Source organism: Brienomyrus brachyistius, chromosome 14 (assembly GCF_023856365.1).
Source record: "Brienomyrus brachyistius isolate T26 chromosome 14, BBRACH_0.4, whole genome shotgun sequence".
In the NCBI taxonomy this organism is placed as follows: domain Eukaryota; kingdom Metazoa; phylum Chordata; class Actinopteri; order Osteoglossiformes; family Mormyridae; genus Brienomyrus; species Brienomyrus brachyistius.
The window spans coordinates 16843945-16867479 of NC_064546.1; the positions used below are offsets into that span (position 1 = coordinate 16843945).

Genomic DNA, 23535 nt, shown 5'->3' on the forward strand with positions numbered 1-23535 from the left:
TTGCAGCTCTGCTCAAAGCCATAAAAACCAGGTTTATTCGTGTGAACATTTACATCTTCTCGCTTTGTACTTGCAACAAATCTGCTGGCTCAAGATACACAAGGTTTAAACACGCAATTTAGTGTATTTCATGTTAAGTTCTTACCTCGCTGCAAAAACGTCAGCTTCTTAGATATATTTTGCCAGTTTCCATGCTCGACTGACCGCCACAGACCGCCCTCTACTGGTAATAATAGGGGGATGCGCGTGCAAAGTGGCGTTTTTAAAACGATGAATGCGTATCAATCAAATAAACTGGCGGAATTTCAGAATAAATACACATAAACCGTACACAACTGTTTTCCACAATGCGAAGCAAAAACTATAGAAAAACATCGTTAGCCAAACGTTAGAATTTCAGTCGAAGAGTGGAAAATATCTTTATAAACTATGCGTAGCGCGCGTAAGGGATGTTAAATGGAACCAGACACGCCGAAAATGCCGTTTATGACTAAACAATTCCAGTGGAAAACCGGCTTGGTATTTTGAGGAAACGTCTAGCTAATTGATATTCCATGCTAAATTGAGTAATTATCTCTTCTAAGAACTGGGGCGGCTTACAAGCTGACGTTTGCCTTAGCGTGTTACCTAAAGTAAATTACCCATAAAATAAAATCATGGAACTTGTAATGGGAAACGCGGAGCAGTCAGCTGTGTTGTGTTTCAGTTGCCCTGAAGCGCGCTCTCCTACCTGCAGCATACCTGAACAGGCCCCGCCCACTTCCTAGCTCATCCCCGCCCACAAGCCTTTCCTTACGTCCGCGGTATTCAGGCGGCCACCGCGTACACAAGAGGATGAATTGACTCGTTTTCCGTTCCCACATGCTAAAATGCGTCATGCTGAAGGTAGGGTATTGATATTCACCGGTGTTGGGTGGCTTTTGTTTGGTAGAAATGTGAAGTTTACTCAGTAACTCAAGATTGCCGGCTTCTTCTCACCAACAGGTGAACACATTTGCCGTTTTTCCGGATGCCCTGCTTTCACCTAGGCTATATACATACGTTTATTGTTTATACTTGTGCTAATCTTCTGCATTCAGTAACTGTGTCATACAATAGAGAAAGGAGTGTCTCATTCATTTCGCTTAATTCATTTAAAATTTCACGTATTTCACTTGTATATATTCTTACCGTCGTTTCGTTTTCGTTTGTAATATTGATTTACTGATAATGTAGGGTGAAATCTCTAAGATCTTGCAATTTCATCAAAAACTTTGTGTATTTTCCAGTCGATGATGATCCTGTTGCTCGAATGGGCTCTTCGTTGAGTTATTTCGGCCGTGTGCCTTAAATGTAATGTTTTATTACTAAGCCTATTGCACAGTCATGACGACATGGGCTGAAAGGTTGCTTATCCCCTTTATCCGAAAGTCGTAGGTCCTGAATACCAGACAATGTCACAACAATGCAAAAGACGGAAGTATTAGCCACAGGAACAAATGCCCCGTGAACAATGACATTTTATCCGTTCTCCAAGAAACGGGTGTTTCTATATAGAGCAACAGGAAGACTGCGGCTCAGAACTGAAATGAAATGAAACAGAACGAAGGGGAGATGATTTGGGGCTTGTGTTTGCCAGAAGCGGCTTTCACAAACTGACCCACAGTTATGACTTTCTGAAGAATGTTCCATAGTATCGGCATTCACTTTGCCAGAGGCTGAGGACTCTTCGTTTAGCATAATGCATGATCCTGGAGCTCCAGATTGCTATATGGAACCAAACTGCAGCCAAATCGAGAGCAGTTCTTTGGAGACTGAGGATCTGCCCTTTGAGGGTGCACATCTGCAAGCCAATGGCAAACCGGACTTATCTTTTGGAGAGTGGAGTTCATTTGGTGCGGGTATCCAGCTGGAAGTCAGTGACTATTGGTCAATGTCGGCAGCATCAACTCCCCCGGAATGTTTGCAAGTGGAGGATTGTGATGGTGCAAATCAACAGTCATCCTGTTCACTAGCAAAGGTTTGAAGCTATACTACAGTTAGAGTTCAGTGAGACTACATGCTAAATTGTCGTTAACGTAAGCTATTAGTGTCTGTTACACTAATATATAATTATTTGTCTTTATACACTAGTAGAAAAAAGGACAAAAATTTGTACCTTTGCTTGTCACTGGGGCTGTGCCCTTGTACCTTTTAAGGTTCAGATTTGAACTCTGAGGAACATCCCAAATGTACATACAGCATTAATGTACCATCAATTGTACAGAAATGTTCCTTAAAAGGTACAATTACCTAAAGCTAAGGGTACAATTAGCAGACCCCTGAGGATACAGCCCCAGTTACAAAGGTACAAGTTTTTATCTTTTTACTAAGAGTGTATGCCAGAGTTAAATGTGTGTCCTGGTGCTGCTACTAGCGCTTAGCAGGCTGAGGTGGTGTCTGTATCAAATGACCGCAGGCTGTCGATTGCTCCGAGCTCCAGAAAACATTTGCATGTTGCTTCCCTGCCTTGGAATCCACTCCGGAGGAGACCGTCGCCGGATCCATAAGACCACTGTCACACCTGATGGAAAGTGCACCAGAGGTCCCCACCTCCAGCTCAAGAGTGTCACGGTACCTGACCAGAATTTCAATTTGGAACTTGTAACTCGGCAATGGGTTTGTGTAAGATTTGCGTCATAGCTCCAGCGGGAGAAGACACTATTTAATGCTTTTGTTAATCACTAATTAGTGTGGTGATCTTTGGATAGTGCTTTAAACTGATATGTGCCCAGATGCTGGGGCAAGAGGTGGATTAGTGACTGACACTGTCAAAGGTCACCTCTTTCATGTTCACGTGGGATTTTAGCGTTCTGTCTTTGTGCTCAGTGCTGCCCCCGTGTGGCAGTGTCTATTAACGGAGTCCCACAGTCCAAAGTTGTCGGCGCCCGGCCCCCATCCATACTCCCAAGGAAGCTTGCTGGCCGCACTCAACCTTACACTGCCAGCTGCCGCTTTGCCGCAGGTAAGTGGGATGGGGGGGCTTCCAAAAAGGGGAGCTGTTGCGTCTTAAACCTGAGAAGTATGTATGTTACAAAAGAATGAACATTGAAAAAAATGTATAAACCCGAAACTAACATGGGTTTAGTCATCGTAAATATAATTAAGTGTGTTTTTGTTTTGGATGTTTTTTTGGAACATTTTGATCCAGTTAATGTTGATCTTTAAATTTCCACAAGATGGCGCCATAGGCTGCTTACCTGAAATCTGCAGCCCTGTCCATTACATGGCAGGGAGGGTGACATAATGGACTTGGATATCACAGCTCACAGCACTGAGTCTGAATTTCTTGCTAAATGTGCTGCACATCTGATGGCCATGTTCATCTGCGGGCAAGAGGCTTCAGTTTTAGCATGAAGAAATTTGGCGTAATGGAATCGAAAGGCTCTTTTAATGCGGGAAAAGATATTCTTGATGCGAGGTAACTAAAATCATCAGCCAACTCCAGTCCGTGATGCTCGCACTGAAAGGCCAAAAGTCTGGTCTGGAACCTGTGGCAGATTCCTTCCACACGCTTAATAAAATCTTGAAAATTAGTTGTATGTGAAGGTGGGTATTATAGTGGTTCGGGACACAGACTTGCTGCCTTGTATACCTTGCTGAAGCACTGAACCAGAAGCCCTGTCTAGTTACATATTCCATTACGTAACACTCATTAAGTTTTATGTATGCATAACAGGAAACGATCTTCATTCTGTCTGTCGTTCCCTTTTGGGATTTGGCTACATTCCGTGTCCACGTCGGGTAGCCAGTGTCAGCGCTGCTGCAGACCCGACTCCCCTCCTTCCGGCAGGGCCGTCGGCTGCATTAATGCGCTACTTGTGCTTCCTGTGAGCTCGCGCCAGCTCTAATGGCTTCCCCTGGCCGGCGCCAGGCCGCACTTCATCTGAGTCACCAGACGTGGGAGCGGGGCTGGCCGCGTGTTCTCTCTGTGATCTGTGTGTGTGTGTGGTTGTGTGCGCCTGTGTTTCTCTCTTTTTCCCTTGGCTTTCTTCTTGCTGCAGGGCAGCTCATGAAATATTCAGTGGGGAATGACAGACACAGGCCCACACGGGCCTTTAGAGTCTTTTGGCGTCTTGGAGCGGTCAGAGAGTAGGGCTAAAGTCAGCGGTATAGTGTGCGATGGCCGATAGGTGGCGTCTTGAACAGGTCATTGGTCACTGCAGAAGGCTTCATCGTCACAGTACATGGTGAAGTCCCACCCCCCCCAGTAACGCACCTGTCTCTTCAACAGGATGGGACTGCTGCACAAGACTCTGAGGAGGGCGATATGGAGTCAATGGACCCCAACAGCAACTTGACGTTGATCCAAACCAAGGTGGGTGTGGGTGTGGTCATATCTGGCTGTGTGGGAGTGGATAAGTTGTGGGTAAGAAGCAGTGACACACCTTAAGATATCCCAATTAAGATTCTGTCCATTATGTGAGTACATGTTATGCTGGGTGTAGCTTCTCAGCAACAGGATTGAGTGTGAATCTGGTTGTCTGTAGGAGCCAAAACCTGTGGTACTGAAAGGGGAATGCGCGTGCGAGCGCACGTGTGTATACGTGTGCATGCACCCCTCCCCACCCTTCACTATTACTCCCCCTCTTTCAGCTGTTGCCACCCCCCCAGTGCCGGGATGGCCCAGGCTTCATCTACCAGATCTCCCACCAGTGGTTCTCCCAGTACAGCCTGCGCCTGCAGGGCCAGGAATCCCGGAAAGGGTTCTTCCTGTGAGCTCCTCTGCATAGCAACCAGCTTCTGTGTTTCCAGCACCAACTTCTCTATTCCAGAAGCCTTGTAATGTTCACAGGCACAACTTTTTTTTGTACACTTGGTGATAACTGAAATGTACATTTTTTTTATTTTTTTTTTTTTTACATGCTAAAAATATTTTCATACCTGGCACTTCCAGAGCCAGGAACTGGCTTCTGTTCAGAGCAGTAGAGGCAAAAGTTTCTTTCTGGTGAAAGGCTTCCAGCCCCCTGAACAGAATCAGTCCTGCTAACAGCTTTCTCTTTGCCCCCGAGCCAGAAGAAATGCATATTTATTCAGATATGACACGTCTGGAACGTACATCCAGGTGTTGAAGGTGCCCTTCATGAGTGCATCCCCCTCCTGCGTGGATCTGAGTACCGTCTAACAAAAGGGGGCGTAAAGGCGGACGCACTGTGCTGCGGAGCTGCAAGTGAAAGAGCATTTGGTGTTTCGAAAGAATTTAATCACAGTGATGATGCAGTCCATGTATAATGAAACAAGTCAGTCTGGAATCAGGCTGTGACAATTTTGAACATTGCACTGAGGTATTTATTATTACTTGCTACTTACACATATAACCCTAAATAAAGTATATTTAAGAGAAAAAGCCTTCATTGATTCAATGTTACCTTAAGGCTTATTCCATACTGTTATACTTCTTAATAAAAGTCCCTGAAACCCATAGCTAATATACTAAGGTCCTCACCAAGAAGGTGGAGATCAAGCGATGAAAATTCCTTAATGTTACTCAATATTGAAGTATTGACCCATAGAAACAATATATAACAATCGGTGTAATTTAATGCGACTAAGTGGAACAGTAGGTAAGAAATTCCTGCCAACCATTAAAATAATACTCAGTGTCTTAACCCCCTAGAACATGCGCTGTCTGGAGTTTGCTCTGGCGAAATGAGCAGGTGCTCAATAAGCTTGGCAACTACGCAGATCCTTCGATCTCGGCAGAGGCACGCCTGGAAATGCCGGGGGCACCTTATTCTTCCAAACTCAAATGATAGCTTATGTAGGCTACGATGTCTAGTAGAGTTACGCTGATTACCGTTTATACGGTCGTCACCTTTGCACACAAACGGTAAAGGAAAATCGATCGGGTAGCAAATAGTTACCGCTGTGGGAACCACCTTTGAATACTGTACGTTGTACCTCTCCGCCCAAACAGAGGCAGATGACGGCTTTTAATTAATCATATCCGTTATAGTTTCTATTATTTTAAACATATCAAACTATTTGGAACTTATTCAGTTCTCGAATCGTAATTACCTTTTTAAATAAAAAATAAACTGCCAATATCGGATACCTGCTTGCATTACATCGTCGGTACTTCCCTCCGTTACAATTCCATCAGTTTTAATGAAAAATTAAAGGCCAAGTGAACAGTACCAGGGTTGCCAACTTTGGTCAGCTGGCTTTAGTGAGATTTTCAATACAAGTCTACACACGCATTTACATGTATGCAACAGTTTATTTTGGGTTAATAATGGAATAATATATTATTTGCCATAAGATTTCTTGCGTGAGGGCGAAAGTCCTGCAGGCCGTACCTGCCGAGGGATCTTTTCTACTGAATTTCTTCGTTTGTTCTGATCTTCGCTGGCAGATGAAACGCCACGTGAAAAATGACATCGAGGGATCCTTAAAGAACTACAAAACCCACAATGCCCAGGGCAGCTGAAATCTACCATGGTCGCGCTTGTGTTTTGGGGGCTACTCTGTGTTCCAGTTTTTATGTAATGGACAACTAAAGGGGGCAGTAGCGGAATTTACGCCCTTTGGAGAGTAGAAATACCGTACAACACGACGTGCAAATTTTTCGGCGAACATGCCCAGGACACCCACAGTGCCCCCCCCCGCGTCGATGAGGACGGACGTGTTTCACTTTTTAAGCATTTGTTCATCTCTAACTTACAATATTTGTAGCGACCTAGCAATGTAATAAATAAAAGAAATGCCATTTAAACACGTGACTGTTTATTAATGGACTGCTGTTTTGGCCGTAGCCCATACCTTATATTCATTGAACCTTGAACTCAACGAACCAAATTATAATCATACTGACCTCAAACTTCCCGCTGAAGATGACTTTGCCCCTCTGAAGTTTCTTGAATTGCGCGATGACCCAGTACATTTCAGTAACTGGAAGATCACTGAAGTCCCAAAGCACTGTAATGTGCCAGTAAACATTCCGTAAAAAATGCTGTAAAATCTTATACTAGAGGAGACAAATGTTCAAGTGACGGTTTGTTTGAAGCAGTGCTTCTCAAACCGGTCCTTGGTCAACGTTTTTGCTCCCTCCCAACTGTCAGGGAACCGGGAGAGAGCCAACACGTGGACCGCTGGACTGGTTTGGGAAACATTGGTCTAAAGCAGGGGTGTCCAGTCTCATCCGCAAATGGCCGGTGTGTATGCAGGTTTTTGGAGTAACCTGTAGGTCAGCTGTTCAAACCCAGGCATGAGGACTCTTTAGCCAATCAGTCCTCTAATTGGTAATCTAATTAGGGAGTTGCCACGAAATCTCGTATACACAGCGGATAAGATTGGACACTCCTGGTCTAAAGAGATTAGAGATACCAGGAATACCAAGACAAGCGCTGTGCAGTGATGCAGTCATTACCAGGACTACGACAGGCGTAATTTGTCCAATCACCAAGAACAGTTATTTTTTTCGCCTTTCAACTCCGCTGACTGTAAATCTGCTGCAATCTAATACTTTAAGCGTCTGCATCAGAACTGACACTATGAGTAATTTTTTAAGAGGCGAGGTGAGCATAATATATTCTCAGATTTCAGATAGAACCAAACTTTCTCTGCAAAATATTCCTGGGAGAAGTGTGGTGGTCGTTGATGGCAGACCAACTTTGTCACAGTTTAATTATCGATATCGACTAATATTTTATTAAGCAAACTGCACAGGTAGCCTATCTGTAGGGTTGATAGGCCGGTCGGGTTTTAAAAGATCGTTCACTCCTTGTAAAGCGCTTTCCACTTTCTCGGGAAGGGTGGGGGGCAACCAGATGATGCAACTCATCGTAAAACCTCGGACACACGGACTTGCTTTAGCTGGTGCCTACCACTAGAGGGTGTCAAGCTTCGTCCGTCTTTCCCCTCTTTCGAAAGGTTGTATGTGCTTTTATTGTCTTTGTTATTGTCTTCCATGTTCCTTTGTCGCATTGTGTCTTACCCACATTAATGAATTCTAGTCGCCGGAGACTTAAGATGCATGTTGGGATTTGACTATTGAAGTTGGCCCTGAAAATCTTGCTAAAACGAAGACGCTCTAGCATTGTGATACGGCAAGGCAGGAAACCGAGGCAGTTAAGCGAACACAAACACAAGTTTCTTTCACCTCTTTTAATTAGACTTCTGGCCTGCTACAATAGTATTGCATAGAATATAAGTGTGAGGAAAAAGTAAATACTTTATGTACATTACATTATGTACACAACACACAAAGTCCGAGGTCGATGCAAAACTTGCCAAACCATGAAATGAAAGGGAACATGATAAATAAATAAAATCTTAATTCATGCAACGCAGTTAAAAGGTCCACTGTCAATCATAGGGTTTTTACAAAATATCACTTCTATGAAATACAGCGTAAAATTTGCCAAGCTAGGTGCAGTCTTAGCTAAGAGAACATAATGTGTATTCCTTAGTAAGGCTGGGCATATCCAGCATTTTAACATGTTTGTATTGCACTTTAAAAGGGACTTTACAGCCGGCGATCCCCCTCGAATCCCAGTACGGACACACTGCATAATTGCACATAACCATAGGCTCAGCCAACTGACAAACGTCTTCTTTCAGGCAGATCTCTATGCATTCATGCCTTCTCTGATGGATTGTAGCATCAAGCCGGTACCATCTCCAAAATGGTGATTCAGGCTATGAACACACAGTGTCTGCATGTTAATACTGTTCTTCGCAATGCCAAAGTACGGTTATTTACTTTGACTAAAAGGTTTGATTTTTTTTTTTAAATGCTCTACTGGAAATTCAAATATGAATGCAAGGTGCAGGTGACCTAACTTTATAAACAAGAATCGCTCACAGAAAGAAAGGACTATTAGCAGTGGTGCAGCCCAAAACGAGCGTTAGCTGCTGATTTTCAGGCGTGATTTAATATGGCCCATTGAAATACAGTGACTACATTACTAAAAGGTACTAAATGGACACATTTACATGTTAAGAATACAGACTCCCTAACACTGTAGGTTAAGCGTGTTCTGGTCACGTTGTCATCTTTTGTTTCAGACATAACAGACCGAGACGAATATTACACAGAATGAGGCACTTCTCCAGGAGAAATGGCTGTTTCACATACCATAATCACAGAAGAGCCATAATGCCATAATGGAACAGGGGTTAACTAATGGATTGGGGGGGGGTTTAAATAAAAACAATATATTATTTTTTTTGTAATGACAATACTATTTGGATCAAACAGAATATAAATAAAATTATGTACATAATAAGCTTATAAAGCTTACATTTTTGTCCTCTGACACCCTCTGCAGTAACCCACGGTTGTCAGCAAAGAGCAGACTGCATTTCATCCAGCACAGGTCATACCCCCCCTGCCCTGCCCCAGCTGAGAGCACTGCCTCCATCTGGGAGCCGCAAGCCTTTCCCTGCCCATGCCTCAAGTGGACCCCCTAAAGTCCAGTATTTTTTTTTGCTATGCCACAAATACTTGTGGGGGGGGGGCTGTCAATGCACTTCTTGTTCAATGAGGCTATGGATGTAGTAAAAACCACACCTAGACCTAGAGACGTGTTCTGATAAAATAGTAAACACCCTATATTAAAACACAGCCAACCGGGGAGAAACATTTGAGGAGGAATTTAAAAAAATGAAAGAGTTTCTGCCTGAATGTTTCTGCGAGCTGAAACTCCACCAGGCTATATTTGTTTTTCAGACTAACAAAAGACACCGTGTAGGGTGGAGGGGGGGGGTTATCTGGGCCTCAAAGCCTCCCTCCCCTCACCTGACTGGCTGGTGGAAGAGTCAGAACGGTTCTAACAGGCCCTCGGTAGGGTGGGAGGGGTCCGCTAGGGCCCTCCCCAAAGCAAGCGGTTCCACGTGACGGGGGCCACAGTTCTGCTCCCCTTCCCTCCCTCCCCCCTCCCTCGCACTCACATGCTGGCAGCCGGAGGGAATTGTTATAGGGGTCCGTTACCGCTGAACGCCATGGGAGATCTATGAGCGGGCTGGCAACTATGAGAAAAGGAGGAGAGGGAAAAAAAACACTTTGCAGGCAAACGCGCACATTATGGGCGGTTTATACATTCCGACGGAACCCAGAGCTAAACATACGCAGCCTGGAAGCTTGTGACAGAAGCGGAAAGCTGCTGAGCTCTGCTCCTCCCGTCAGACTAAGGCTAAAATTTTTCCACGACATGGAAGCAGACTTCCAGTATCCTTCCAGGAGCAGGAGGGGGCGCCGTAGGAAAAAATGTCTTAAAAACAGCGACACTGTAGAAGGGGGGGAGAGACGTGAGGGGGTGACAACAAAAATGACAAAGAGTAACAGCCAAAATGATTGATCTCTCTGTGCCAGTCGGACCGCGTGTGACCCCTCAGGGTAATCTCTGAAACCAGTCTTCTATCCTGCATAAAGGCAGTTTCTTGTTGTTTCATGGGAGAAGAGGGTTGCTATAGAAACGGAGTAGTTGTCTTAGTGTGGGGCCACAGCTTACCCGGCGGAGAGGCCATGCTGACCACTGCGTGTGTACTAGCTGCGCGCACATTCTGCCTGAGACACACACACCCACAAAACACTAACAAATAAACAGTGCTGAATGCACTGGAACTCAGAGGTGCAGAGAGCAGGTTCCTGGGTGCCTGGACCCAGATACGGAAGAGGTAGAGACTCATCTGATGAGTGTGTCTATCATGTTCGGCTCAAACCCATGAAAATACATTTTAAACGCTGTAGAAACGCATATCAAAATTGTATTTTTTTTTTTTAACAAAAATAGATACTTTAGTTCAAAAAAGGCTAAAGATCTCGCCTTATTACATAATTATAATTGTTACATAATTGTTTATTTGGGAACTCTTGCATCTGTGGCTATTATACTGTGGATATCTTCAGAGTTCAGTCCAACTGCCTTCAGCAGTAATTCTGTGCATTTCCGCTCAGTGTGATCCTCGCATGTTCAAGCTCATTCTGTACACATATCAGAACAGGTTCTCCCAACACAACATACATTTCATCTACAGTAGGTGTACGTCAGGCATGTCTGTGGCATTTTATATAAATAGATTTAGAGTATTCTGTATAAAAATATAAATATACCATTCTATACAAGTATTTTGTCATTCCCATCCAAAAAAAAAAAACTGGGGGGGTGGGGGTGGGGGAATAAGAACAGAGGATGGGAAGGCCAGTTATGAGCCCACCAGGATCTCCATGATGTGGTCCAGGTCGTTAAGGTCTGTGAGACACAGCTGCAGTGCACTGGCCGTGGTGCAGCTGGGGAATGGCTTCAGGCTGTCCTCCACGCCAGAGGTGGTGCCACTGCTGCGCGCCGGGCTCAAGGCCAGGACGGAGAAGTCGGACGAGTCATACATGGAGGTGTCGATGTCCTCAAAGATGTCGTCGAAGGCCAGGTCCGTCAGATAGCTGGTGGAGTTTGTGATTTCAAAGGAGCCGAAGAGAGAGTCTGCAGACCTGGCACCCATCGTCAAGTCCTCGGTGCAGCCTTCCTCAGAGGAAGGGAAGGAGACACTCTGTCCTTCACACCCAGGACATGCCAGGGGCTCACCTGTGGAACAGTCCCCAGCGACCCCCAGCTCTCTCGGTGGCAGGGCATAGTCCTTGGGGATGGGAGGCAGGTCGGGTGTGTGCAGGGGCGTGGCCGTGTGTGCAGGAATCGGGGCGGGGCCAGTGGGTGGGTCCCCGCCCTCCCGTCGCATCTCTTCCTGGATCTGGCGCAGTGTGTTGGCCAGCAGCACAGAGCGGTGCAGGCTGGGCTCCACCCGCGCTCGGCACCTCTGCAGCTTGTCCAGGCAGAGGTCCAGCACCAGCTGCCGCTGCTGTGGGTACGGGAGCTCCACTCCAGGCCCCGCCCCCCCAACCATCTCACAATCGCTCAACTTGCGCTTCACTCCGCGACCCAACATGTACCTGGAAGGGAGAGACGGAGAAAGGACCATGCTTCGTGTTATTTGTGTAAATAACATTTTTCTTTCGGCTTGTCCACATGATGGCCACACACAGGGCCTAGGAAATAAATGATGATTATACGAATGCAACGTTTTTTAAATCAGATTAGACTTCCTGTCATGCTGCAGTTTTGCCATTCATTATTGCAAACTAAATCGCTTTGCTCAGCCCAGCGGTAGCTTGTCAGGGGCTTCAGCAAGTCAAGACCTTGAATCTGGACATTATTCTGTCTACCTGCATGCATCACAGGGCTATGCCAAAGAGGTAAAGGGGAGGAGGGAAAAGAACATAAATGGGGGTAAAAAAATAAAAAATAAAACTAGATGTCGGCTCCAGCAATTTGGTCCTCCAGCCACAAGAGGTCGCCACAAAAGGTTGTGCAACAATGTTTCCATCAATCTAATCTGCGTGGCATTATATGGGTGCTGCAACCTATAGGAGGCATCTCATTTTTGCCCATATGTGGAAATCTCTGCTGTACTGCTTAATATTTATTCAAGAATATTACAGTGAAATGCCTTTTGCTTTGGTTGAAACCATTTGCTGCGATGGGTTGGGGTCCAATTCTAGGGTGTTCCCTGCCTTGTGCCCGTACCCTCCAGGACAGGCTCCGGACCCCTAGCAACCCTGATTAGGACCAGCGGTTACAGGGATGGATGAGACCATTTGCATTATTTTGTAGTGCATTGGTCGTGGAGAAAAACGTCAATCCACTTACTTCAGTTTGCATTGCAAATCGATTGTAAAGAACACATCATTTGGGGGGGGGGGGGGTCACACGGGACACAAATGTCATTCCACAGAACAGAAACTCCACACAGCGTCCAATGGAAACATATGTGCGTCTGAGACATCGCGCCCCTACTGAGGCCGCTGCTGGGACTATCGAACTGTCATGAAACTGCTTCAAAGAGATTCATCGTGTGGTTTAGTAACAAAAACACCTCCAATACTACTGATGAAACAAAATCAATAGTCTCACTTTCATCCATGTACCAGGTGGAATGGGAGTGACCACAAAATAACTGGGACCACTAAGACACTAATGACCACAACTTCATAATTAATGCTATAAATACAAATACACACAACAAAGATCAACAGAAGATATTTCAGAATAAGGCGAAATGACAATGAAATGTTACTCCACAGCGTCTAGGATGAGACAATATTCCACCTTTAACTTAAAATATGTCACAGATATAACCTCATTCAGATTATTTCTGTTCACACATTAATGACATCTATGGCTTCTCCACTTCTCATTTTTGAATTTTCTATCATTCACCGACTCGTTTAATGAGATTCTCACTCTGGCAGGGCGTCACATTGAATTACGGTTATCCTTACCCCGTTTAAGTCATTTCCTTGGTAATTTCTCATTTACAAATGAGGGAATGAAAAAAAAATACGGATTAAAATAATCAGGACCCCCAGGAGTCACTGTCTTCTTCCGAACACTCCGGTCTAAATAACACGGCTCTCCTCTGTTCTTTTGCCATCTCTTTCTGCTTTCCGGGCCACACAAAGACGGAAGGAATAAAACAGGAGGAAAGAAAAAGAAAAAAAAACACCCTACATCATAAGAAGAGACGGGGGGGGGGGGGGGGGGGGCAAGGGAGGGACAGTGAGCGGCAGACAGTGTGTTCAGAGAAAAGTGCCCAGAGAGGATTTCAGTGTTATGTAAAGGAGCACAGGGCATGCGTGCAGACCAGAGATGACTGGAAGCAGGATGGGATGCAAGCATCGGGGTAGGGGGGCGGCACTGGGGAGGCATGGGGCTTGGTCAGGGCTGTGGAAGAGGCACGGTGGGACATCCTGCTTCCAGGGGTCCACGGTCCCATAGACACCTCCCTGGAAGACCACAGTGCAGACACAGCTGACATGCACCACAGTGCGGTCATGCCTGGTCATTATGGCCATCAAAACCACGCGGCCCCCTCCGAGCCAGACTTACACAGCACATGCAACATCGTCTAAAGCGTTACTGTAGCCCCACAAAGCTTAGCGACCAATAATGAAGGTGGAAATTTGATCTGCTGGGTGATGTAGATGCCAGCCTTAGCACAGAAGGGCTGAAATCGTGCCATTTTGCAGAGAACCGTCCTTCCTGTGAGTAACGCCTGACACTCTCCTAAGGAGCCATGAGCATACGAGGGGCCGGAGAGAAGACAGCCAGCATGAATAGAAGGCGGCGCAGTATTCCGAACAGGCTACAGTCAACGGCTCCACAATGACGAGCACATTTACCGAGCCACTCTGAGCCGGAGTGGAGCTTCAGCAAGTGCAGCAGACCCCCCCATCCACCTTCCAGTCGTCATGTGGCTTGTGCAGAGACAGCTTGCCAAAAGCCAAGGCAGGGCTATGACTGCAGTGGCCAGTGAACCCCAGCAGTGACCCCCCCCCCCTACCCCCCTACACAGAGCTGCGATTGCCTGGAATAAGGAGGGGACCTCGAATGTGGACACAGGCTCAGACTGGGCTTTGGGGGCAGTGCTGTTTAATACATTTAAATACACACAAACATCTTCAGGTCATTGACAACCCAGTTTTAGAAGAAGCTTACCATACTATCGCAGCTATTCACAATTAACACTACAGAGGACATGAGTGCAAGAGAACAAATGTTACATGACTCATGCTATACAGGAACACACCACAGAGACCACGCACCAATGAGCAATGGACTCGGGCCAAAGGCATTCCTTAACCATCAAATATGCGTCACATGCACATTTTAATACACTGTCACAAGTTAGGGCCTTCTATACTAAATACACTCCCTGACATATCCAAAGAAATACAGTCATAACACCAAAAGAGTCACCATCTTCTAGTGAATGGATCTTTTTTTGCCAGTTTGGACAGCGTTGTTCTTACTCGAGGGGGTTGTTTATGTAGCGAAGAATGAAGAGCAGGAATTATTTCAGAGAAAGACGGGATAAGTTTGGTAACGTACAACGGGTCAGTCGGGACTTCCTGGTTAGTCAGCGAGTTGCAGGGAGCGCGCGAGGCGCTCCAGCTGAAACAGCGTCATTCACGGGGCTGCGCGTGAGTGGAGCCCCGTGAATGACGCTGTGAATGACATTAACCCATTGATTCTGCTTAAGTAGCCTCTCTGCCCAAATACATACAAGGCATCAGCTGAACAATGTATAGTTCTATCTCGCTAAATTATATTTGTCCTGTCAAAAGTATAAAGCGATCTGCTTCAAAACTAAAATGTCTGAATTTCAGAAATTAAAATAACGCCCTAGAAGTACTACGGATACAGATCTCCTCACGATCTTGTCGCTGACAAACTGATTTTCAGGTCGGACAGGCAAAGCCCATGTCATTTTTAAATTCTTCTACAGGTGCGTCAGCCGGACCAAAAGTTACTTTAATAGTGCAGCTGGCTCTGTTTGCAGTACCAGCGATATAACTTCCATTGTGAATTTGGTATGAATAAGCTCAAGCACCAGCCCAAAGCCCCGATCTCACCTTCAGCATATGATGTGGCCACTTCCTTCGGTCTCCTCACCGTAAAGTTGCATCGCATGGTTTTACACTGACAGAGACTCACTGTACTTTACTGTCATACAGACAACTACCTCTCACAGTTCGCACGTTTTAGAGACATAGACTACGCGAATTAAAGAGATCGGACGCGGCAGCTGCGTGCCTTGTCCATCCCGCTAGTCCACCCCTGACAGCTGACGCTTCCTTGTAAGCCGAGCTGGTTTTAGTGGGAGTGGGGGGGGGGGGGGGGGGGGGGGGGGTGCAGGAGGTACAGCGAGGAGGAGCCCGGCCAGAGCCACACGCCGCCTGTACCCCCGCCTCCCGCTCTCGGCCTCCGGTGCTCACGGGGCGCCCAATGTGCCGCCGATTTGCACCAACAGCCCTTTCTGTTAGTCCAGCCCGCCGCTTCCTGCATTTATTAGTGGCCCACGCTTATCGGTTCCCTTTTCTCTACAAGAACCCGAACAACTGCAGGGGATTTCATTCGGACACCACGCAGCTCGGTGAAATCTGAACGATTGACGACCAAAGGACGGGGACATCCAACCTATTTCCGACGCTAAAAACACGGCTTAACGGCGCAACTACTTATTGCGCAGTTACTGAATTTCAGTGCAACAGAAGGCAATCCTGTAAACACGTTTACCAGTAACCTCGTAAAAAATCTTGGCAAATACACAATTTCAGACTGTACATAGTGCGATCAAGGGGAAGTATTAATACATAATGTCGAAATATGCGTGTAGTTTCCTGAGAGCCTGTCACTAATTCATAAAGCGGTTCCTAGTAAGGTTTCTGCGGTTAGTGCGGCTCTCGGTGAGACACACATGGCCGCGGCTGCCATGCTCCTCATCATGGAAGCAGCGCCGTGCAGTCGGCAGCCTCCAGTCTCCGATAGCAACAGCGCTCTATAAATGGAACAGCAGTGTTGAAACTCAGTCAAACGCTATAAAATTAGTCTCTTGCTAATTTTTAATCCAATCCTAAAACAACCCCGAGAATGCATCACCTAGTTTATAGAGGGAGGTGGGATTTTCCCTCCCTTTTGAGCGCACTTTTGCATCTCGGCAGCAACAATTTCTTCTAAATCAAATCAAAATGCATGAGGTTTTACGGGAAAGCGGCCTCCGCGCAGATAAGGCGGAATGGGTGCGTTAGTACCAGCCCCCGTGGTATGGGAGATAAGCATGCCCGGCTCACGTCGGCCACAGCCTCCAGTCACACCGACACGACCAGCAGCAACCTACGATACCGCCCAGAATACACAGGGTACGGCACCTCCAACAATCCGCAGCCCAGACTGCGTGACAGTGCCCCCGACTCGGCCTGCCCCCCCTCCACCTTTTCTGTAATCCAGTTTACCATGGCAACCGAGACAGAGTAGTGGTGCTGGTGGGAGATGCATCCGGACGTCTGGTACAGGTGCGAAAGTCTTCATCTGCAACCTATTTGAAGGCCTGCAGGTGGCGCAGTGGTCGAGATAACGGACTAGCAACAATTAAACGGCAGAGCTCAATCCTCAAGGCAAATTACAGTTGTCTTCAAGTGTGTTTTGTCACAACCACTGAATGTGTGCAGATATACAAACAGATAATGCCCACCAATAAACCCACTGCTTGAGAAATTAAAATTTGATATGACAGTTTTGCAAAAATTCAACAAATGCTAGAGGCATCACTGCACATTTTTTTTTCAGAATTACTACACACTCCAATTAGAACATCCGTTAAGTAAATATTTTGTATAATCTCACTTCCCACACATGAAGCCTCACAGCGACCTTTTCACTGAAAAGACAAACTCAAGAGTCGTGGGGTCAAGGAGGCGTAGGGGACAGAAGTGTGAGCCTCCCCGCATTCCTGCCTTATCGCGGCCTTGGGGGTGCTTCCCAGGCGTGTGACCACCCTCTCCAGCTCCCACCGTGCCCTCTGCTCTGGAGACTTTGTCCCCTGCTGCAGAGGGGGGGGGGGGGTCACACGACATTCCCTTTACTTCGACATTCAGATTTATCGTTGGCTTCTTTAGAATCACTCGGAAAGTGCCCAGTTCCATTTTTATTATGTACTATATCTTATAGCTAAAATCCCAAAAGCAAATATAAAGAAGCAAATGTACGAAGGCAGACAAGTTATACCTCTCACTCACAAACAGGGCACGTTTTTTAAAGGACAGTCATCTGCTCCTCTCTCATACCACTTTATTTCCATTTACTAACAGATCTTTTTTTAAGCCTCATATTGATTTCTTTGGTCAGAAAATAAAACGGCAGTTTTACAAACATCCAGTGTGCCTCTCGCATTCTATTTCGCTTCTGCGGTGAAGCAACAGAGACCAACAACAGGATCACATGCCCTGCTTAAGAACCAGTTGTCCCACACTCCTCCCCTCCCCTCCCCTCCCCGCCCCCACCTGCCTCGTCCCTTGAGGCCCAGTGGCGGCAGAGCAGGACGGAAATGGGCCCTGAGGGGCAGAGTCTCTCAGTGTGTGAGAGAGAAAGAATGGGGAGGGAGTGGCGGGGGGGGGGGGGGGGGGGGGGGGGTTAAGTAGAGAAGTGGGAGGAGCCTCTGTCAAACAGTCGCTGAGCGAGCAGCCAGGCTGGCCGGACGCCTTTATAAGGATCGCGCTGTCATCATCCGGTGGCCTGCAGCTCACAAGAGCCACACGCAAGACTGCATGTGTGTGTATGTGTGTGTGTGTGTAAGCTCAGGGCTCCAAACGACTGAGTCACTGCTGTGCAACAAGTCAGCCACCCCATCAGACCCAGGGAGCCCTGGGCGGCATGCCTCTTCTCAGCCTAGCCCGAGACGACCGGGATGAAGAAGCCGGATCCACAGCCGCAGCGATACTGTGCAACTGAACAGCATCAGTTGATCAAAGATACAACCCACACAGTCCTCCAGGTGCAGGGCACACACCTATCTGCACAGAGCAACTGCTTCATTGAGAGCCATTGACTCTGGGATTTATCGTTTAATTCCGAAGACGACTTCTTAAGGTGTTATTTTAAAAGGGCTACAGCACCCTATGGTACAGATAATGGGGCTGTTTCAGAGATTAATGTACAGTGCCTGTTCATTTCCAGTTCATGTACCTCTGGGTTCTCAGACCCGGTCACCGTCCCCCTCCTGCCCCCTCCTGTCCTCCATGTCACCTAGGCTGTTTAATCATACATATCTTTATGCCGGTTTTACAGGCAGGACGGATCGCAGCCCCTCTAAAAGATAAAGATTCACCGAATCCTCTCCAGCCACAAAGCCTCCATGTTCTTGTTTACCATAATATAATATTTCCAGCATTTTCTGCACTATTTCCTGTATTGACCTTTATAAGAGTGTAGGTGAAATAATATAAGTAAGTGAATTGTTTTGTTCTTTTGGTTTTTGTAACAAAAAAAAAAACCGTATGACTGGAAGGCATTTAGTGAACCTTGGAACCAGCATCTTGGGAAACGCAGCAACCTTTCTGGACAACTCACACACTGAGACCAGAAAAGCTTCTTCTCTCTGTCCCTAAACTGGGGGAAAAAATGGGCCCCTCCCACACAGCCAGTTGGGGACCATGTCTGATGCCTCACGTATCACCCACAGAGGGGTGCCCTTGCCCCCTCCCAATCTTCAGCCTCCTGCTGATTTCTCTTCTCTTACTTGCCTAGGTTTCACATTCTTTCCTTTCTTCCTGAGCCCCCCCCACCGATTTGTTGCCGACTTCTCTCTCCTACTCAGCCGCCATTCCAGCCATCCACCCCCACGCAGCCCACCCCCTCCCCTCACTCCAGGAAGCAGGGCAGCGGACACTCTTCCTATGTCGAGCCGACTGCCAAAGGCTCCCAATGACATCACTGAGGGCTCCATAGCTATCCCCATTTTCCCAGTGAACGGACCCCAACTCCAGGAAATACATAGGAGCATAGGAGCACTGCCATTGCCCGCTCTGCATCACATGATGCCAATCCACCTATCAGACACTAATGCATCAAATTAAACCACTAACGGCTTGTCCTGCTTTTGGGAGGAAAACAGCCATAAAAAAAAAATTACTTCCTTTTCATCCTCTGGCTGAAACAGATTAAAGCATATGTGGATGGCATATTGGTGCCTCACAAAATCTATTTTTCCATTTCATACAGTTTTATACAGTGTCTGATTTGACATTACAGCTGAGGTCCATATGCTGAAAAAGTTATAACAAGACATTTCTACTAAAACCAGTCAAAAGGGCTAAACGGCAGATTAAATGTAGTAACTATTCCATTACAGGAGTTGGGATACATGCAAGTGCAGCCTCTCCCTGGGTTAAGATGGGATGACGTTCCGATAAATCCATCTTAAGGCGAAAATATCATAAGTTGAAAATGCATTTTATACACCTAACCAAACATCATAGCCTAGCCTTAAACTTACATTAGCCTACAGTCAAATGATTAACACAAAGCTTAATTTATATTAAGAAATGGTGTCTTGTGCAATATATTGAATAATGTACTGAAAGTGAAAAATATTTACTCATCGTAAAGTGGAAATATCGTAACATGGACCATCGTAACCCAGCGAGCGTCTGTATCCCACCACATATAAAGGATCATCAGTTGTCAAGGTCTAGGCTTGTACTAGCACATGTGTGACGGGGTCCTGTCAGGCAGCTCCTGCCTGTTTATGCTATGCCTACACACAACGAACATAGTCACTGCGCAAGGATCAAGAACAGATCCTGAATGGCAGACCTTCAAAGTGTCCCAATACTTTTCAACAGACTAGCACTGCAGGGGCGTCCAACCCAGCGGTGAGAAACAACCAGAGGTGTTAAGTAGCTAAGTACAAATACTTTGTCACTGTACCTAAGCGGCATTTTTTTTCCATAATCTGTACTTTACTTGAGAAGTCGTTGCTACTCTGCCATATTTCTGAGCCACATAATGATTTCTTCAGATACATTCTGTATGACCATCACTATTACAAAACCAAAAAATAAAATTAAATACTACGAAAGGCAGCGTATGTGTAGGGCGGCACGATTATAGGTAAAATATGAATCACAACTGTTTCACTAAAAATCAAGATCGATTTTCTCTCAGGATTCTTGAGAAAAATATTTATGTTATTATCATCATCTTTTTTATTATTATACATTAAATATTATATATAATAATATTTTGCTGTAGTATTGGTAGGCCTAATGGTATGCGAGTGTGCCCTGCAATGGGTTGGCACCCCATCCTGGGTTGCTCCCTGCCTTCTGCCTGTTGCCTCTGGGATTGGCTCCAGACCTCCTGCAACTCTGAACAGGACAAGCGGTTACAGAAAATGGATGGTTGGAGGTGTAGACCTACTTCTCCTTAAGTATGAAAAATGCAGTACTTTTCCACCACTGGAAACAACTGAGGAGCACCAGAGGGCACTGTCCAAACTAAAGCCCGTCTTTCAGCCCATGCATGGCCAGGTACTTACAAGTGTGTGTGTAACCTGGAGTAAAAGTGCCTTTCTGCAAGGCCAGGCAGATATACCCCACAATGCACCGAGCGAGACATTCATCAAGGAGGACATGGGGGTTTCATGAGTATGGAAGACAGCATGTCACCTGAAGGTTGCCTGCTCAGTCCCAAGATGCCCCGTTGTATCAAGTAATGTCCTAATTCACTGACAACTGTTGTGTCATTGCTTTGCTGGTTTTGGTAGATCTAAACCCTCTCCTTATTAATTTCACAAATAGTTCCACTCTCGGGCAATACATAACTCCTACAAACACTTCTAACAAAAGGTTCTTAGCTTTTAAAGTAAAGAAAGTACTCAAAGGCAGTTTATTTTTCCTACATTTTATAATTTCTGAACAGACGACAAGGCTTGGATTTAACACTACATGACTTAACACGCGACGATACTATTATTAACGAGTAAAACCAGTCACACCCTAAAGCAGCACAGTGCCACCCCGATAGATAAACCATTCCGACGATTCCTATCATTTTAAGGCAGGGAGGACCCGGCACGGAAAGATCGGCAGTGAACATGTGCAGGACTTTGAACTGCTGTGCAAACGAGGCAGGATGATGGTGGGACAGCGCGGGGTTTCTACGCCCACCGCCCCGGACGGAGGGACGCCGAGTGCCCCCCTCCCAAGCAGACTGTGTCCCGTCTGTTTATCCCTTCGGTTGCGGGCTGTTCGTCAGTCACACGTCGCGTTGAGGAGGGCAGCAGCTCCACACTCTCCCGGCCGCGTCGTTGCTCACGCACTTGTCATGAGGTGACTTTTTAACGCGTTTTCCGATATACCAGCTGTAATTTATCGATCAATCGCAAAAAATAACACTTACAAAACATAAACGTCTAAAAAACACAATAACAGCAGCCCGACGTTTCCCCAGTTACGAAAATCAGGGGGAATCGAAAACCATAAAATCCAAAGTGAATGACTCACATTTTATGAAATCAAGTCAACGAAAACAACAAAACAAGCGACGTTTCGGTCTTGCTCGTTTCACGGCGCCGTTTCCTCTAAACGCAAACGATGCGTCCAGCGAGGTACTTCGGACACATTTTTTGATTTGTATATTAATTTTAAAAGGGGAATACCGCGACAACACATCGCATAGTACATTTCAAAGCATCCATAAACATCAGAAATAAAAACACTAAATTGAATGCACGGTACCTTGGCGAAGAAAGGACATCTCTTGGTTGATCAACTTCCTTTCCGCTTGGGTCGGTATTCAGACGGCACATACTGGTTTGAATTCCGCTTTTTCTTCTCATCGATGCATTTCAGGAAAAAACTCTTTACCCCATAGCTTTATTCCATGTATTACATAATAACGAAACATTACAAAATTAATTTGAAACAATAAAACCAACAACGTTTTATTCTACATTTTCATTCTACATCTTGTTTTGTATCATATAAAACTCGCGGAAGATTACTTTTAATGTTCAGATCTATACAATACACACTAGGCTAAAGTCCGCGTTAAACATTTTCGACACAACTCATTCACATCAAGAGAACTCGACTCGGCAACAACTCCGACGGCGACACTGCAGAATCTGGGGAAAGACATTCGGCTGATTGACGGCCGTCAGATGGGAAACCTGTGATTGGACAATAAAGCTGTATGTCCCGCCCAGTAACCCGGTCTCATTGGTGCTCACTTTTTATTTCGTTTCCTTCAAGATTTTTCCCATTGGTCTCAAAAGCCCAGAAGAAAACGTGACCATTTAAACTGCGGTCTGACATTTATGATTGGCTGAGAGATGGATCAACGCTGTCTGCTGTTTACTGTATATGCACCTTCATGTGCACTTTGGAAAACAATGTCCCAAACGTCATTCACGCTGGGGCCAAAAGTTCTATACAGTTATACCTAAACCGCATAACTTTCGATTCACGCACAATGTATTTCGTTCTTTGCTTAAAGTTGGCTGATACGCATTCACAAACAAGAACTATACCGTTGCTATGGAAGCGGACTGGCGTCCATTTGTAATGGGTAATTTCGGATTGTTCTGCGCATGACTGATTGCCTAATCGCTCCACCCTCGAAACACGCAAGCGCGAGCATTCGCGCACGTAGATCCCTACACCACGGTTGTGCGGTGTTCCCTTGCACTTTTGTCATACACACTAAGGGAGGTTATTTTCATCATTTGAACTCTACTGATTATGTTTGCCTCGACCAGTACGTCCGATGTACGATTTTAAAACATACTGTTTGTTAAATTCAGTTATATAACTACGCGTAAGAAACTTCTCTTGTAGTTCAAGAATCGTTCTGAAAAATATTTATCTTGGTCGAAAAAGTCATAGTTTTAGAAATTAGATTACACTTACCTTAAGCATACATGTTCCCTAAGCTGGCGTCTTTATTAACTGTCCAGCTGCATAAAGGGGCGCCTGCTTAACAGAGGAATTATTGTCGGCTCTTACGATTTATCTCGAAGTCGCAGTAATATTAAATATATCCATGGTCTAACCCGGGAAACGGTGTCTGAAGCGCACACATAGCTGCCAAAAGTGCCTGATACACTTTGGTTACGCTTGTAAAACAGCAGTGGAAATAAACTAAATGAAAATTGGTAACTTCGTCGCAATGGAAAAACGCA

The 23535-nt window shown here is 45.8% G+C and overlaps 2 protein-coding genes across 4 annotated transcripts; one reads left to right on the forward strand and one right to left on the reverse strand.

The window, feature by feature from the left end:
• Positions 1-688: 688 nt before the first annotated feature.
• On the forward strand, positions 689-5365 carry si:dkey-229e3.2 (uncharacterized). Of its 2 annotated transcripts, none has more exons than XM_048973858.1 (6): positions 689-984; positions 1411-1999; positions 2438-2592; positions 2848-2983; positions 4253-4336; positions 4615-5365. In XM_048973858.1, the coding sequence occupies exons 2-6, from the start codon at positions 1721-1723 to the stop codon at positions 4735-4737; spliced, it is 777 nt and encodes a 258-aa protein (XP_048829815.1). In that variant the 5' UTR covers positions 689-984; positions 1411-1720; the 3' UTR covers positions 4738-5365. The 2 variants fall into 2 exon arrangements, with proteins under 2 accessions (XP_048829815.1, XP_048829814.1); XM_048973857.1 differs by having other exon boundaries at positions 689-885.
• Positions 5366-8109: 2744 nt separating this feature from the next.
• Positions 8110-23420, reverse strand: si:dkey-177p2.6 (uncharacterized protein LOC568712 homolog). Of its 2 annotated transcripts, none has more exons than XM_048973855.1 (2): positions 22091-23420; positions 8110-11905 (listed from the first exon to the last, which is right to left on the reverse strand). In XM_048973855.1, exons 1-2 carry the CDS (start codon positions 22189-22191, stop codon positions 11167-11169), a joined length of 840 nt encoding a protein of 279 aa, XP_048829812.1. In that variant the 5' UTR covers positions 22192-23420; the 3' UTR covers positions 8110-11166. The 2 variants fall into 2 exon arrangements, with proteins under 2 accessions (XP_048829812.1, XP_048829813.1); XM_048973856.1 differs by lacking the exon at positions 22091-23420 and adding an exon at positions 15428-17812.
• Positions 23421-23535: the final 115 nt, after the last annotated feature.

Bases quoted from the DNA above. Each gene is read 5' to 3' on its own strand.
- si:dkey-229e3.2 (XM_048973858.1), top strand. From the start codon at position 1,721: ATGCATGATCCTGGAGCTCCAGATTGCTATATGGAACCAAACTGCAGC. The intron at 2,000-2,437 runs GTTTGAAGCTAT...AAATGACCGCAG, and splicing joins CATCCTGTTCACTAGCAAAG to GCTGTCGATTGCTCCGAGCT. The intron at 2,593-2,847 runs GTACCTGACCAG...CTTTGTGCTCAG, and splicing joins TCCAGCTCAAGAGTGTCACG to TGCTGCCCCCGTGTGGCAGT.
- si:dkey-177p2.6 (XM_048973855.1), bottom strand. From the start codon at position 22,191: ATGAGAAGAAAAAGCGGAATTCAAACCAGTATGTGCCGTCTGAATACC. The intron at 11,906-22,090 runs GTACCGTGCATT...TCTCCCTTCCAG, and splicing joins GATGTCCTTTCTTCGCCAAG to GTACATGTTGGGTCGCGGAG.